This window comes from Olea europaea, chromosome 9 (genome assembly GCF_002742605.1).
Source record: "Olea europaea var. sylvestris chromosome 9, O_europaea_v1, whole genome shotgun sequence".
Taxonomy (NCBI): Eukaryota; Viridiplantae; Streptophyta; class Magnoliopsida; order Lamiales; family Oleaceae; genus Olea; species Olea europaea.
In genome coordinates, this window is record NC_036245.1 from 9,960,810 (window position 1) to 9,975,579 (window position 14,770).

General features: G+C 36.3%; 1 protein-coding gene across 4 annotated transcripts; it reads right to left on the reverse strand.

The window, feature by feature from the left end:
- Nucleotides 1-457: 457 nt before the first annotated feature.
- Nucleotides 458-13,701, reverse strand: LOC111399621 (mRNA-decapping enzyme-like protein). Of its 4 annotated transcripts, none has more exons than XM_023027040.1 (10): nucleotides 13,305-13,701; nucleotides 12,983-13,023; nucleotides 12,581-12,630; nucleotides 10,861-11,005; nucleotides 4,101-4,157; nucleotides 3,199-3,322; nucleotides 2,513-2,974; nucleotides 1,180-1,278; nucleotides 1,035-1,076; nucleotides 458-837 (listed from the first exon to the last, which is right to left on the reverse strand). In XM_023027040.1, exons 1-8 carry the CDS (start codon nucleotides 13,494-13,496, stop codon nucleotides 1,231-1,233), a joined length of 1,119 nt encoding a protein of 372 aa, XP_022882808.1. In that variant the 5' UTR covers nucleotides 13,497-13,701; the 3' UTR covers nucleotides 458-837; nucleotides 1,035-1,076; nucleotides 1,180-1,230. The 4 variants fall into 4 exon arrangements, with proteins under 4 accessions (XP_022882808.1, XP_022882806.1, XP_022882807.1 ...); XM_023027038.1 differs by having other exon boundaries at nucleotides 1,180-1,371; XM_023027039.1 differs by having other exon boundaries at nucleotides 458-1,076.
- Nucleotides 13,702-14,770: the final 1,069 nt, after the last annotated feature.

Below are 14,770 nucleotides of genomic sequence, written 5' to 3' on the forward strand. Positions count from 1 at the left end.
AGAGTCGATTCAACTTTGTTCGAGAGAAACTGTTAGATAGATTTAGGAACATTGATTCTTCATAATTTTAACGTGTTGTCAAATTATAGAACTATGGCTAAATTGAGCATTGCTTGAGAATTCATGATCCTAGTGCATTATACATTCATTGATTATATCAAACTTGCATTCCAAAAATTCAATTTGCATTTTTAGTTCATCTAAACATATTAATTCATTCAAGTCATACACATTTGCGTACCTAGTTTAGATTAATCACTTATGATAATCTTGTTTCGATTAAGGTTAAGATAAATAAAATTAGGCGACTCAATCTCTGTGAAATGATATTCGACACTCTAAAATCCACTTTATTATTTGTTGCGAACCCTTATGAATTTAAATCGAAATATATTTTCGTGAAAATTATTTTTTTAACTAAAGCGATCTCTAATCAAGAGTAATGATCCGCCCTGAATTCTCCAAATCCTCCCCATTATTTTATACTATCTTTAACATAAATTACATTTAAAAATACAAATTTTTGTTCAATAAAACAGGACAATAAAAGGGAATTTTTTATCCCCATCCCTCACGATAAGTCAAAGACGTTTGCTTCAATGATGACATACATCCCCTATGCTGCTGGACCCGTTGCCATCCCTCACACTAGTCGAAGAGCTTCGCTTTAATGATAAGATCCATATATCCCAGCCCCGTGGGCAAGCTTATCGCTTCCAACACATGAACATAATTTTCGTGAACAAGTTGAGAAGTAGCTACATCTTTAAGAGAGAAAATATTGGCTTAATGAGACAAACTTCCTGAATCTCTAAAGGTAGCAAGAACAATTCAATCCTGAGCAACATAGAGAAACAATATGCATTACAGTTATGCCTTCACCTACAAGTTCAAGATCATGATAGTGCTTGAATTGTCAAAATCCCAGTTTCACACAGACAAGAATTTGCAGTAGACCGGCTAAGCACACTAGCACCCGTGTAGATATTCATCATGGTTTACCCTAAAAGATGAAACAAAATTGATATACAGACCTCTTTCAAACCAATGCTAATTCCAAGACAGGTCGACCCCACCTGAGTTATCAATCAACAAGAAAATTTCAATCCCGAGGCGTGTAATTTTATCACAGCGCGTTAGTCAAAATGATGGAGATGTTTAAATAAGAAGAAACTGTACCAAGCAAGACAACCCTTTCTGTGGAAGATGAAACTGCTAACTCCCAACATTTCATGTAAACAATGCTGCAGATACGTAAAAATTGATCCTTCTCGGAATCTGAAATCCACAATGTCGTCATCACTGTTAAAGCAATCACAATTGATGCACTTTCAGCAATACTTTGTAAAACATGTCGATGAATTTTTTGTCCTGCCACACGGAAAATACAAAGTGAAGAAATCTTTTAAGCAACATTGAGATACTTTCAAGAACAAGTAACAAATATAGCATGCCAAACAAGAGTATAAAAATAATATGACATTCCTATCAATTTTAGCACTAGTATTTGATTAATCATCAGCATAAGTTGATTAGAGCTTCACAGTGTTCTCTCACTGCTTTACATAACAGAAATAATTCAACCGCGTGGCAATCAATCAAGAAAATAAGGAATTCCATCCCATTTGCATTTCATTTAGGCAATTATATGCATAATTCTCATTCTACACGTGCAAACTGTTGCAAACCTAAAGTAAAATGATGGGGTGGGGGGAAGCTGCCTCCGCAGGCAAAGGATAAAAAAGTGTCAATATTGGCCAATCCTAAAATGTGATCACCAACTTCCTAGATTTCAATTGCATAACTAAGACATTGGCCATAGTCACAAAATAAATCCATTGAGCCTATCTGGTGACTATCAGAACCAGAACCTTTTTTTGCAAAATGAAGCCATCTATGTAAAAACCCAACTTGGCAAGCTTAAAATACAAAACTTGGTTTTCAAATTCAACATAGTTAAGGACAAAAAGAATTTAAATCCTGGACACCTCTAGAAAAATAACCAGTTTATGCCATAAAAATTTGAAGTTCATAGCACCATACACTTTGGCAAGATTTTGTTGAATAACTTGTATTTCTAAACGCATGTAATAAACTTTACAGTTATCTGGGAGTCCCCCTAAAACTTGCAAAGATCAAGTAGAAACTGGAAGTTTTTAACACGATTCTATGAACCAGAGGTCCGTTTACAAATATAGATTCAGTAAAAACAAATTCATTTGGCATATACTGCAAGCTGAAAGCAATATGTCTGCACAAACTAAACATCTGATTAGCTGTTCATGTATGTCAGGATGAACATTAAGCTTCTGTTTAGTCCCAATTTCTTAAAATTCATTTTTTTCAAACTCATTTTCAACCACAAATTTTATGAGACTCTCAACTTTTCAACCATACAATTCATCAAATTTTATCAAAATCTATTAAAAGCCTTATTTTTAACAAAACCGAACATGGACTAAATACATCATCAAAAATTAAAAGAACTGCACAAACAAATTACTAAGCGTACCAGAGCTAGCATCAAAAGTGCATCCCGAACTCTTTCCCTGCTTAGAGGTCCATAATTTGAAACAGAAACGGAATCAGGGGTAAGAGTTGCTGGTGGTGTAGGTCGGAAAGGTTGAAGCGTTGAAGAACCAAGGGGCAGGTGTATACTCAAAGGAAGATGAATAGCAGCAGTTGGAGTAGATGAGGTAGCTGGTGTATAAAAGGTGGATGTTGAAGGGGGTGAAAAGAAAGAAGAGGGCTTGACTAGATTGACAACCTGGTCATGACTTTCGCTTTGTTCACTGGCAGCATGAAGGGATGACACTGGATCAGCTGATGGAGCTGATAATGTAAGTGATGGAGCTCGCAAAGTTGGACCGCAAGGACCAGCACCATGAACACAGGAGGATGGAGGAAATGCAGGAGGATGGTCGAGAGAAGGAGTTTTTACTTTCGAAGACTCATTTCCTATATGCACAGCCCTCTGCAATGGTGGAATTTATAGGAAAAAATACCACTCAATATGGTACGTAATAATAAGACTTCAAGAGGTATTTAGTGCCACGTATATTCATCATTGATGCCTATCTAACAAGGACCACAACAAGATGCATACAGTTTGCACAAATTCTCAAGATAAACATACAGAACTCTGAAAACTGTTTTACTCAGAAAGTTAATGAATTAATACAGAAATTAGTGACTCACACTTAAGTTCACAAAGGAAGAGTCATTGTGTGGATCTGAAGAAGTGGAAGCAATATATGATTGTTCTAGTGGCCGCCCTTCAATCACAGAACTGGTAGGGACTGCTTCAAGTTCCTCAAACTCACTGCAAAGAAGAATACAGAAAGGAAAATGAAAGAATTGGAAGAATGCATTGAAACGAAATCAGAAAAAATATCAGTACCAGGCAATGCCAAGAACTACATATGCCATGAATGATAACATGTACCGCTTAAAAAACTGCCAGGTCAAGTTTGAGATGGTGATCACAACATGCAATTTTTGCCCCGTTCCTTTCATATTCAAGGCTTTTAAGACTTCAAATCAGCTATGTGGCATTCAGTGGCTACCATCGGGTGCTGATTTGATGTTTCCTTTTTCGACACAATGACATCAAATCTTTTATACAGCATCAGTTGTACTTTTTTTATGTTTTGTTCTTAGCAAATTAATTGATCTATATATGTCACAATTTTTGGAGTAACGTAGAACAACAATTTTCAGGAAAGGGATGATGACAATAAAGCAGCATAGAGTTGGGACGATGATGACATCAGCTTCTTTCTTATACCTTCTATTTAAACCCAGAAAGGATATAGGTCTCAAACCATAATGTATTACCAAGTAACCTGGAACTATTATGCCAAGTCAGTCCAGCACGTTTAGTTGATGAATGGTGGAGTACAATTATAGTCTTATAGATACTAATAATATAAGGATGAGAATTAGAACAATCATCTTTCCATGACATGAAACCAAGGAATTGTTACAGAATTTGATGTCACTCAATCGTTAGGCTAGCTTATTCTAGGAGAGTCTTAAAACTAAAGCTCAGACTCCTGCACAGATTAACAGAAACATTCATCAAGATACATTTTATATACCTTTTACTTGAGGATACTTGTGGCTTTGGAGGAACCTTTGAATATGCATTCAGTATCCTGTACAAAAGGTTAAGCCACTCAAATTGCCAATGGAACATAGGCTATTCATCTAAAATGCCTATAGATAACAGAACGAAAAATATCGATAGATCATATGCTGTTGATAAGGCACTGAAATGGGATTAAGTAATTTAAAAAAAAAAAAAGGGTAAAGACATACAAGTTCTCAATGCCACATACGCTATTCATCTAAAAAAAGTCTACATATTACAGAACAAAAAAATATCAAAACATCATACATATAAGGCACTGAAATGGAACAAAGTAATTAAAAGTCATCTTCCCAATAACATTTGCTTACTATACATACCAGTGATACTTGGGAAGAAAATTTGTGAAATTTAAAAAAAAAAAAAGGGTAAAGACATACAAGTTCTCAATGCCACATACGCTATTCATCTAAAAAAAGTCTACATATTACAGAACAAAAAAATATCAAAACATCATACATATAAGGCACTGAAATGGAACAAAGTAATTAAAAGTCATCTTCCCAATAACATTTGCTTACTATACATACCAGTGATACTTGGGAAGAAAATTTGTGAACGGTATCCTATGGTCATATATAGCTTAGGACATGGTGCTTTGATAAAAAGAGATTTCCTATATATAGGTTGACATTTGCCTCTTCACTTTCCAAGTTTTCACTCAAATATTTTTATTGTTTTAGATATGTCGAAGTGTATTTCAATTTATAGCTATTAGCTGTTATCTCGTACTTAATTGACTTTCTAGCCATGGACATGCATCCTAAAGTATGAGCTGATAATTTAATTTAGTTTTAAGAAAAAATCAGTTTGAGCCATAAAGCTCAAACAAGCTGTCACAGTGAGAGTGTAGTAGTCTTCAGCGTTTCTAATATTTGCTTAAGAATACCTAATGCAATAATGTGGAAAATAATATGTATTATTTAGTTTCTTATTTAGTTGTACGGTAATGTAAATCCTAGAGATTCTAATTCCTGATTTCATGGGAATGGTTAGAGTATGATTCCAGATTCTTTGGGAATATTTTATTTGTTTCCTTTTTTAGCTAGTTGACCTAGATTTGTATCTAGCCTATAAAGGCCCCTGTTCTCTGACTGAATAATATACAAGAAAGAATTAGTCTCCTTTTTCCACATGGTATCAGAGCCGTAAGGCTTTAAGTTTCTGGAAATTTTTCCGTTCTGATTACTGGCCTTTATTGCCCGCAGTTTCTTTCTTCTGCCAGTCATCACTGCTGGTAATTAGTGCTTCCTGCGATCTGCCTTAATTGCCTAGAGATCGTGTTTTTTTTTTTTTTTTTTTTGGAGGATGTCGGAGGTTGTAGAGATGACTGCTACAGCACAATCGGAGGAGATTTTTCGATCCCAACAACCTGGGGAATTGCAAAATATCCAGGCTGCATATAGGCTGGATGGAAAAAATTACCTTAAATGGTCTCAACTTGTTCGCACCGTGCTAAAGGGAAAAGGGAAGATAGCCATCTCATGGGTACGGGACCAAAACCAGGAGACCCTCGATTTGAAGCTTGGGATGAAGAGGATTCCATGATTATGGCATGGCTGTGGAACTCTATGACTCCAGAGATTAGTGACACATGTATGTTCTTGGCTACTGCCAAGGATATTTGGGATGCAATTCAACAGACATATTCTAAAGCTAGAGACATTGCTCAAGTATACGAGGTCAAGCTGAAGACGATTGCTGCAAAACAGGGAAGTAAGACAGTTACTGAATGTGCCAACCAATTGAAATCTTTGTGGCAAGAACTTGATCATTATAGGGTGATAAAAACCAAATGTCCCGAAGATGCTGTTGTTCTAAAAGACTTCATAGAGCAAGATAGAGTGCATGATTTTCTTGTTGGACTTAATCCGGAATTTGATCAAGTCAGAATCCAGATTCTTGGCAAGCAGGAAGTTCCATGTTTTAATGAAGTGGTGGCATTGATCCGATTTGAGGAAAGCAAAAGAGGTCTGATGCTTGAACCACAAAGCACAGATAGCTCTACTATGATAGCTAATGGTGGCAATAACTCAGCCACGAATGATAATAGAACACCTCTTGTTAGAGATGGAAGGCCTGACCAACCAAAAGCTCAGAACCATGATTACAAGAATAGCTTGTGGTGCACTTACTGTAAGAAAGCATGTCATGTGCGTGAACAGTGTTGGAAGCTTCACGGAAAACCTCCAAGCCGGGAGTGGGGACAGAGAGGAGAACAGTCAAGAAACCATGGTCAGGTCCATGTTGCTACAATACAGCAGAATGAAGCAACACCACAGGAGTTAAGTGGTCTCAATCAAGAAGAGGTCGAAAAAGTGAGATCTCTTATTGGCAATCTTAACAAACCTTCAGGTACTTGTTCATTGGCATATTCAGGTGAGTTTCCATTCTCTATTGGATTAAATATCTCGAGTGTAACCTTTGCCAACTCCTGGGTCATGGACTCAGGAGCTACAGACCATATGACCCACTCACCAAATATTTTTTTCACATATTCCCCATGCCCAAGCAATAGGAAAATAGTCAAAGCTGATGGTTCTTCGAACACTATAGCAAGTGTAAGAGATGTCAAAATAAGCCCATCACTGACCTTAAAAAATGTTCTCCATGTCCCTAAACTATCCACAAATCTTGTCTCTGTACAAAAACTCACTCAAGATTTATGTTACAATGTGGTTTTTTATCATAGTTATTGTGTATTTTAGGACAAGGATTCGGGGAAGATGATTGGACATGCTAGAGAACGGGATGGGCTCTACGACCTCGAATCATCGAGCCAATCAAGCATTGTCAAAGGCAAATTACCTCATTCTTTTGTTTCAGAGTCTTTTTCATCCAATAAAGAAAAAGTTTGGCTTCACCATCGTCGACTTGGACATCCGTCATTTAGAGTTATTAAAATTCTGTTTCCTTCCTTATTTAAGGGTCTAGATGTTGAAAGTTATCATTGTGAAGTGTGCGAACTCGCTAAACACAAACGTGTATCTTTTCCAATTAGTAATAAAAGATCTTCTATTCCTTTTTATCTCATTCATAGTGATATTTGGGGTCCTACTATTCCTAATGTTTCTGAGACAAGATGGTTTGTTTCATTTATTGATGATTGTACTCATGTTACTTGGATTTTTTTGCTCAAACATAAATCTGATGTTAGCACCGTTCTTCCAAATTTTTGTTCCATGATTAAGAATCAATTTGGGGTCAAAATCGAAAGGTTTGGGTCGGATAATGCCAGGGATTATTTCAATCAGGAGCTATCTTCATAACTTTAGAAGGAAGGGATAGTACATGAGTCATCTTATGTTAGTACTCCACAGCAAAACAGAGTAGCAGAAAGGAAAAATAGACACCTTCTTGAATCAACCCGAGCCTTCATGTTCCAAAGAAATGTACCTAAATCCTTGTGGGGAGAAGCAGTTCTCACAGCCATACATCTTATATATCGTTTACCTTCCAGAATCTTGGGATTCAAGAGTCCAATGGAAATACTCTCAACATTCTATCCTAACCTACACACTACAAATAATCTTGTCCCTAGAATATTTGGGTGCATATCATTTGTCCATGTCCATAGTCAAAACAGGGGAAAGTTGGATCCTAGGGCGTTAAAATGTGTCTTTGTAGGTTATTCATCGACTCAAAAAGGGTACAAGTGTTACCACCCTCCATCAAAGAAATTCTATGTCTTGATGGATGTTACTTTCAATGAACAAGAGTCATATTTCACAGCTCCTTATCTTCAGGGGGAGAATTCATAATGGAAGATAAGGATAATAAGGATAGTTTTTTGCTTGATCTACAACCACTTCCTCATTCCACTATGCCGAATCCTATGTCTCCTATGTTTGAACCTATGTCTAAATGTGTGCCCGAAAATCCCAAAAAAATGACAGACTTTACCCTCGAAAATGTAAGATTTGGCAAGAGCAAGGTGTTTTCGAGGAAGAAGATGGTTGTCCCTAAATCTGTGCAAGTTCGAGACTCCAACCCAGATCCTGAGAACGAGGTAACAATTTCTAAGACTTCATTACAAGTTGAAACTGAATCTAATGTGAGCAATAATGACCAAGACCTTCCCATTGCTCTTAGAAAAGGAACTAGAGAGTGCACAAACCAACCTTTATATCCTCTTGCACACTTCTTGTCTTTTAAACATTTTTCACCATCTCATAGAGCCTTCCTTGTTAGCTTAAACACCATTGCCATTCCTATCTCCTTATCCGAGGCTTTGTCTAATGAGAAATGGAAACAAGCCATGAATGTGGAGATGGAGGCCCCAAAAAAAAACTGAACGTGAGAATTAGTATAGTTGCCAACAGGAAAGAAACCAGTGAGGAATGGGTTTATACAGTGAAGTATAAGGCAGATGAATCGATAGAAAGATACAAGCAAGGTTGGTAGCCAAAGGTTATACTCAAACATATGGGATTGATTACTTAGAGACTTTTACTCCGGTTGCAAAGATGAATACTGTTAGAATCTTGTTGTCATTAACAGCCAATTATGGTTGGGAATTGTAGCAATTTGATGCTAAGAATGCATTTTTATATGGAGAACTAGAGGAAGAAATTTATATGGAGGTACCGCCAGGTTATGGGTATAATTTGACTACTGATACTGTGTGTAAGTTGAAGAAAGCCTTGTATGGACTTAAGCAATCACCACGGGCATGGTTTGGAAGATTTGCGAGAGTTATGACGGCCATGGCATACAGACAAAGTCAAGGGGATCATACACTATTCATTAAACATTCACCTTCAGAGGGAGTCACAGTTCTCTTGGTATATGTCGATGACATAATAGTGACAGGGAATGATGACAAAGAGAGATGGTTTCTAAGTCAGTGTCTGGGTAAGGAATTTGAGATCAAGGCGTTAGGGAGACTGAAATATTTTCTTGCGATCGAGGTGGCTCACTCTAGACATGGCATTTTTATCTTCCAACAGAAATATATTACGAATCTCCTCAAAGAAACAGGCGAGATAGCTTGCAAACCAGCAAGTACTCCAGTAGATCCGAATCTTAGACTTGGAAAGGCAGAGGAGGATGTTGCAGTAAACAGGGAAATGCCAACGCTTGGTAGGAAGACTTATTTATCCGTCTCACACACGGCCAGATATAGCGTATGCAGTGAGTCTAATTAGCCAGTTCATGCATGACCCAAAGGAAGTTCATTTGCAGGCTGCCTACCGAGTGTTACAGTATCTCATAGGAACTCCAGGAAAAGGCATTCTATACAGAAAAAAAATCAGGGCTAGTACTTGAGGCATTCACATATGTAGACTATGCGGGATCAGTAGTTGATAGGAGATCCACATCCGGGTATTGCACCTTCCTAGGAGGTAATCTTGTATTTTGGAGAAGCAAAAAAACAAAATGTGGTAGCCAGGTCAAGTGCCGAAGCAGAATTTAGAGCAATAGCACAAGGGGTATGTGAGCTACTGTGGTTGAAGATCATCTTAGAGGACTTAAAGATCAATTGGTATGGACCTATGAGGCTTTACTATAACAAGTCAGCTATCAATATTGCTCACAACCTAATTCAACATGAAAGACTAAGCACATCGAGATAGACAGACACTTCATCAAAGAAAAGTTGGACAGTGGCTTGATCTGCACACCTTATGTGTCCACTACAGGTCAATTAGCTGATGTGTTTACCAAGGGATTGAACAGTACATCGTTTCAAATACTCATTCCAAACTGGGAATGGAAAATGCTTATTCACCAGCTTGAGGGGAGTGTGGAAAATAATATGTATTATTTAGTTTCTTATTTAGTTGTACGGTAATGTAAATCCTAGAGATTCTAATTCCTGATTTCATGGGAATGGTTAGAGTATGATTCCAGATTCTTTGGGAATATTTTATTTGTTTCCTTTTTTAGCTAGTTGACCTAGATTTGTATCTAGCCTATAAAGGCCCCTGTTTTCTGACTGAATAATATACAAAAAAGAATTAGTCTCATTTTTCCACAAATAACTATCTTTTATCGATGTCATTCACTCTAAAATTGTGTTTTTTGCCCTCCATTCTGACAAAAACTAAATGTAGAATTACTACAATGTTATAGAAAACATATACGTGTACAGGGACATTCATAGTATATGCAGTTGTCTTAATAATACACTATCAGATATTCTGCTTAATGTAAAAGCCACATTTTGTTATTATCTCAACCTGATTGCTGAAACCTTTCTCTGGTATCAAGATAGGATCTATGATAAAAATCATACTTAACCACTGTTGCTGTCACCATTATTTTGCTTAAAGATCTAGGTTAACAAAGTTAAAATTCATTCACGCTTCAGTTAGGAAGATGATCGGTAATAAGTACTTCTGAATCTACAGTACCCAAAACCGACAATTCACACTACATCGACTTGTTTATAATCAAGTTTGAGGTACCGAGATCATTCATAATAATTTTTTATCAGTTTTCTAAATAGTTTGTTAAGTTCCTTGAGATTTTTCTCTGGTAGAGGGCAATAGTTTTGGTATTAGCTTCTCTAAACGGGGTGTATAGACCTGGGCAAAGCACTGTAAATATATAATTCTACAAATATGAAGCTAACTCTTTTTCTAAAAATCAACTGGAGAAATCAGTAGTATCTAATAGTGGTTACTTATTAAAGAATTTGAGCACAGGAAATGCACAAGTAAACCATAATAGCCAAAATATGAGACAAAGAACCATGTCCTTTTTACCTAGTAATGAGATTTGCAACTTCCTCACATTCACGTGAATCGTAGAACCAAATACCATTGACTTCTTGGGCAGCATTTCGATAGAATAGATAAGGAAGTTGAACTTCAAACTCGAAATTATGCAAAAGATTCTCCACAAGATTTTCTGTTGTTACAACGATTATGTAAAGAAATTATTTTACAACTATAGGAACAAGACACAGCAAAGAATTAGCTCCTGGAAAGCAGCACTTTAATCCAGCTGCATCCATTGGATACCATTTTCTTACTAAAACAGTTCAGATTTTTTCAATAAACACATAAATATTTTAAATCTTGTCCCCGACACGGCCCTCAAGTGTAGATGAGTGTTCATATTTTCCCATCAAAGCCTCAAAGGTGTACAATTTCTTTAAATATGTTCATGAGACATAAACTAGGACCTTTGCCTTCTTTAATATCATGTTTAGTCTTCAAAATTCATTTTAAAAGGTCAACATTATTAAGAGAAGCAACGTATATGTTGGTTATGAATTTGATTATTTCATGTATAACCAATATGAGAATTTATCCCTTGACAGATATGGTACTTCACTTGAGAACGTAATCTTAGAATCCGATTACTTGCTCAAATTTCCTGTTTGAGCTTTTTGGGCTCCGACACCAAGTTGAATCATTTAATCTAAAAGCTAAAACTGATAGAGAACATTTAAATATTATCTTGAACACCTTTTCTAACACGGAGGCTGTACTTATCTTTTCATATCAAAGCCAAATACATGTATAATTTCATTAAATGAATAGCAACGAGATTTGAAGCGAGAACCTTTTGAGTGTTATCATATCATGTTAAGTCTTGGTATTCCATCTTAATTAATGAAACTTGTCAAACCCTAATGGGAAGTCAGTTTAGTTTCTTTTATCATCTCAAAAGGGGCAAGTGGTCAAAAATAAGAATAAAAAAGCACATAGATGAGTTAATTTATAAGTTCAATTGTTGAGCCAGAAAACATAAGACATTAGATGCCTCCTACAGTCTTACTATAGGGTAAAACCAGCAACTTCGGATGAGATGATATCCTCAGGTCACAATGAAAATTGAAAACAATCCATATCTTTTCAAAAGGATAAGAGCAGAAGATATTTTCACAAGCACAAAGCACACAATAATCCAGAAGAATGACATCTTATCTTCCACTTCTTTTAATCTTTCTCCCTTCCATTCCAACCCATGTAGGAGCTTATAACTATGCACAAACATAGCTCTAGGTTTATCAATCATAGTCATCTACAATTTCAAAATACAACCGGCATGGAGCTTAATTGTGTGTTTCGCTCTACATGTAAATAACTATGATCAGCATATACAACCATTTTTTCACGTTTAAACTCGGTTTTATCATCAGTTCTTGATATGTGATTTCCCAACCTTATTTACTTGAAATAGCTACAATATTTCAACGTTTCATAGACAAAAAGTGCTACACTAATGACCATAAAATAAATAATTAATCATCTAGTGTGCACTTGATTCTACAGTGCTTATAGAACATCTTTAGTTTAGAGTGCACCAAAATATTTATGCATCATACAGCCTTTACCTTATATATGTAAACATTGGGCCAAAATGCATTTTGAAATAGTGTTTTGTTGGAGAATGTGTGGTTAAAAATAAGGAAAAGTAGAACAAAAGATTGAATGAATGAACCAAGATAGATCGAGAAAATGAAAATATCCAAACCTTCCCTCCGCATATTCATAACAACGAATTGGAACCGCGGCTGAGTGTTCCTAAAATGACACGACGAACAAAAATTCATAAAACAGTTCCTACGGAACCAGAAAAGGGACAAAAATAGAAGTAATGGAAATGTTACTTATTCAAGGTTGCAAGATACATGAAGAATTGCACAATAAATATAGTGGGAAAAAAAAAAAAAAAAAAAAAAAAAAACACTGCAAATTCAGGATCTTCTAGGTAACTCTCATGAAGTATTTTCCCCTTGGTTTTACATTTTCAGTTGCTATCCTCAATTTCATGTCAATTCAACTTCCACACAAATTCGTAGCAAGTTAAATCTCAAAACCTATAGAAATATTCTAGAGTGGGAGAATATTACCGACACAGGTAAAAATTGACTACCTTTTGACTACAAAGAGAGTCCCTTCAACATCCTTGCGGCTCTGCAAGCAAATTTGAACACCAAAAATTAGAAACTAATTCAACAATCCTCAGACCAAATACTTCTAACACAGATTATATCTCCATTCACTTTATTCACGACTCAAGTTTTCCAACGCCCAAACGTAATGGAAAAAAATAAATAAAATAAAAATAAAGATGACTATTGAATCGGAAAAAGATAGTCGGATTTTCAAAATCACGCCGTCAAGCGAGTTCTTGAAGACTTTAACACAGCATTAGTAGTAACAATAACAGGAAGAAGGGAAAAAAATGTGGATACCCATTGGGTGGCATCGACGTCGAACGAGTAGAAGGTGACGAAAGAAACGGTCATGAGAATCTCGCTGATGAATGGGTCCATTCTCTGCAGCACCGTGAGGTTGAGCTTTTTGGTTACTCTCTTATCCAGGTGCGGCGTCAGTTTACACCGACCGCCGGCGCCATGCGATCCTTTTACCGCCGACGACGACATTTTTACAGTCAACACTGAACTGAAGTAAATTCTACAGCTAATATAGAATTGTTACTCTGCTACTGTTATTTTCTGCGTTTTGTTGTGCATATATATAAAGCAGCAGACTGTGAAGAGAGAGAAAGACGGCGGGACAGATTGTTCTTCCTATTTCTTACCGGCAGTGGGCAGTGCAGTTATGTGATTTGACGAAATTGACTTTGTGATCTTTGGCGCGGGGGCCCGGGGAGCGGGCGGGGGCGGGGGGGACGACGAAGGGGACAATCTGGGGGAAATTGCAGCAAAGGTTCCTAACTCATGCAGTCTATACAAATAGGTACCTAGTCTTAAAATATTTACACGTTCATTCTTCATCTTTTATATTTGTAGCATGAAATTAGAGAAAATAATTATTATTATTATAATAAAATAGAAAATAGAAAAGAGAAAAGAGAAATAGCAACATCTCCCTAATCATGCCTAATTGAGCTATATTAGAGCTCTAACACTATCCTAATTCAAACAAGTTCGAGCATTTTATGGGTTGAGTTGAAACAAGTTGAGTGGGTTTTTTTTTACTATAGACTATTTGGTCGGAAGTTAGACCTCTTACTTAAACTCTGATATCGATATAATGGCAACCAAGGATGTGGACATAGCTATGCTGGCCTCTAAGCTATAGCAATTGACTATAAAGTATTGATCTTTTCATTCCATTTTAGGAATTTTATGATCTATATGCTGAACGACCAGGTCATGTTTGAACATGATGAATTTCATGTCGAGTTGTTGCTAATCAACTTTTCAGCATCATTTGAGAATGAAAACATACTGCAAGAGGTCCGTGAAATCTTATCTTTCTTAATTTTTATTCATGTGAGAAACAACGATGAGGCTAGTGTGAAGCAACCAATTTATACTCTGAAATCAAATTAAAACGACCACAAGTGGCTCGACGCATTTGTCACATCGAGTCTATAGAAGCAATAAAATAATAACAAAACCTTCTTCCAACCAAATATTTGATAGTATGGGAATAGAAAAAACGTATGTACGAAATTCATCAACATACATATGTGATTTGCGTTTGTTAATTTTTCAAAAAGAATGGAATCCATAAAACACGAAACTACTACTGAAATTATGAACTCACATTTGAGAATGAAAACATACTGCAAGAGGTCCGTGAAATCTTATCTTTCTTAATTTTTATTCATGTGAGAAACAACGATGAGGTTAGTGTGAAGCAACCAATTTATACTCTGAAATCAAATTAAAACGACCACAAGTGGCTC

Coding starts and splice junctions, on each gene's coding strand:
- LOC111399621 (XM_023027038.1), bottom strand. CDS start 13,496: ATGTCGTCGTCGGCGGTAAAAGGATCGCATGGCGCCGGCGGTCGGTGT. Junction 13,024..13,304: donor ACGTCGATGCCACCCAATGG/GTATCCACATTT, acceptor ATTTGCTTGCAG/AGCCGCAAGGATGTTGAAGG. Junction 3,323..4,100: donor CAAGTATCCTCAAGTAAAAG/GTATATAAAATG, acceptor TCTTCTTTGCAG/TGAGTTTGAGGAACTTGAAG.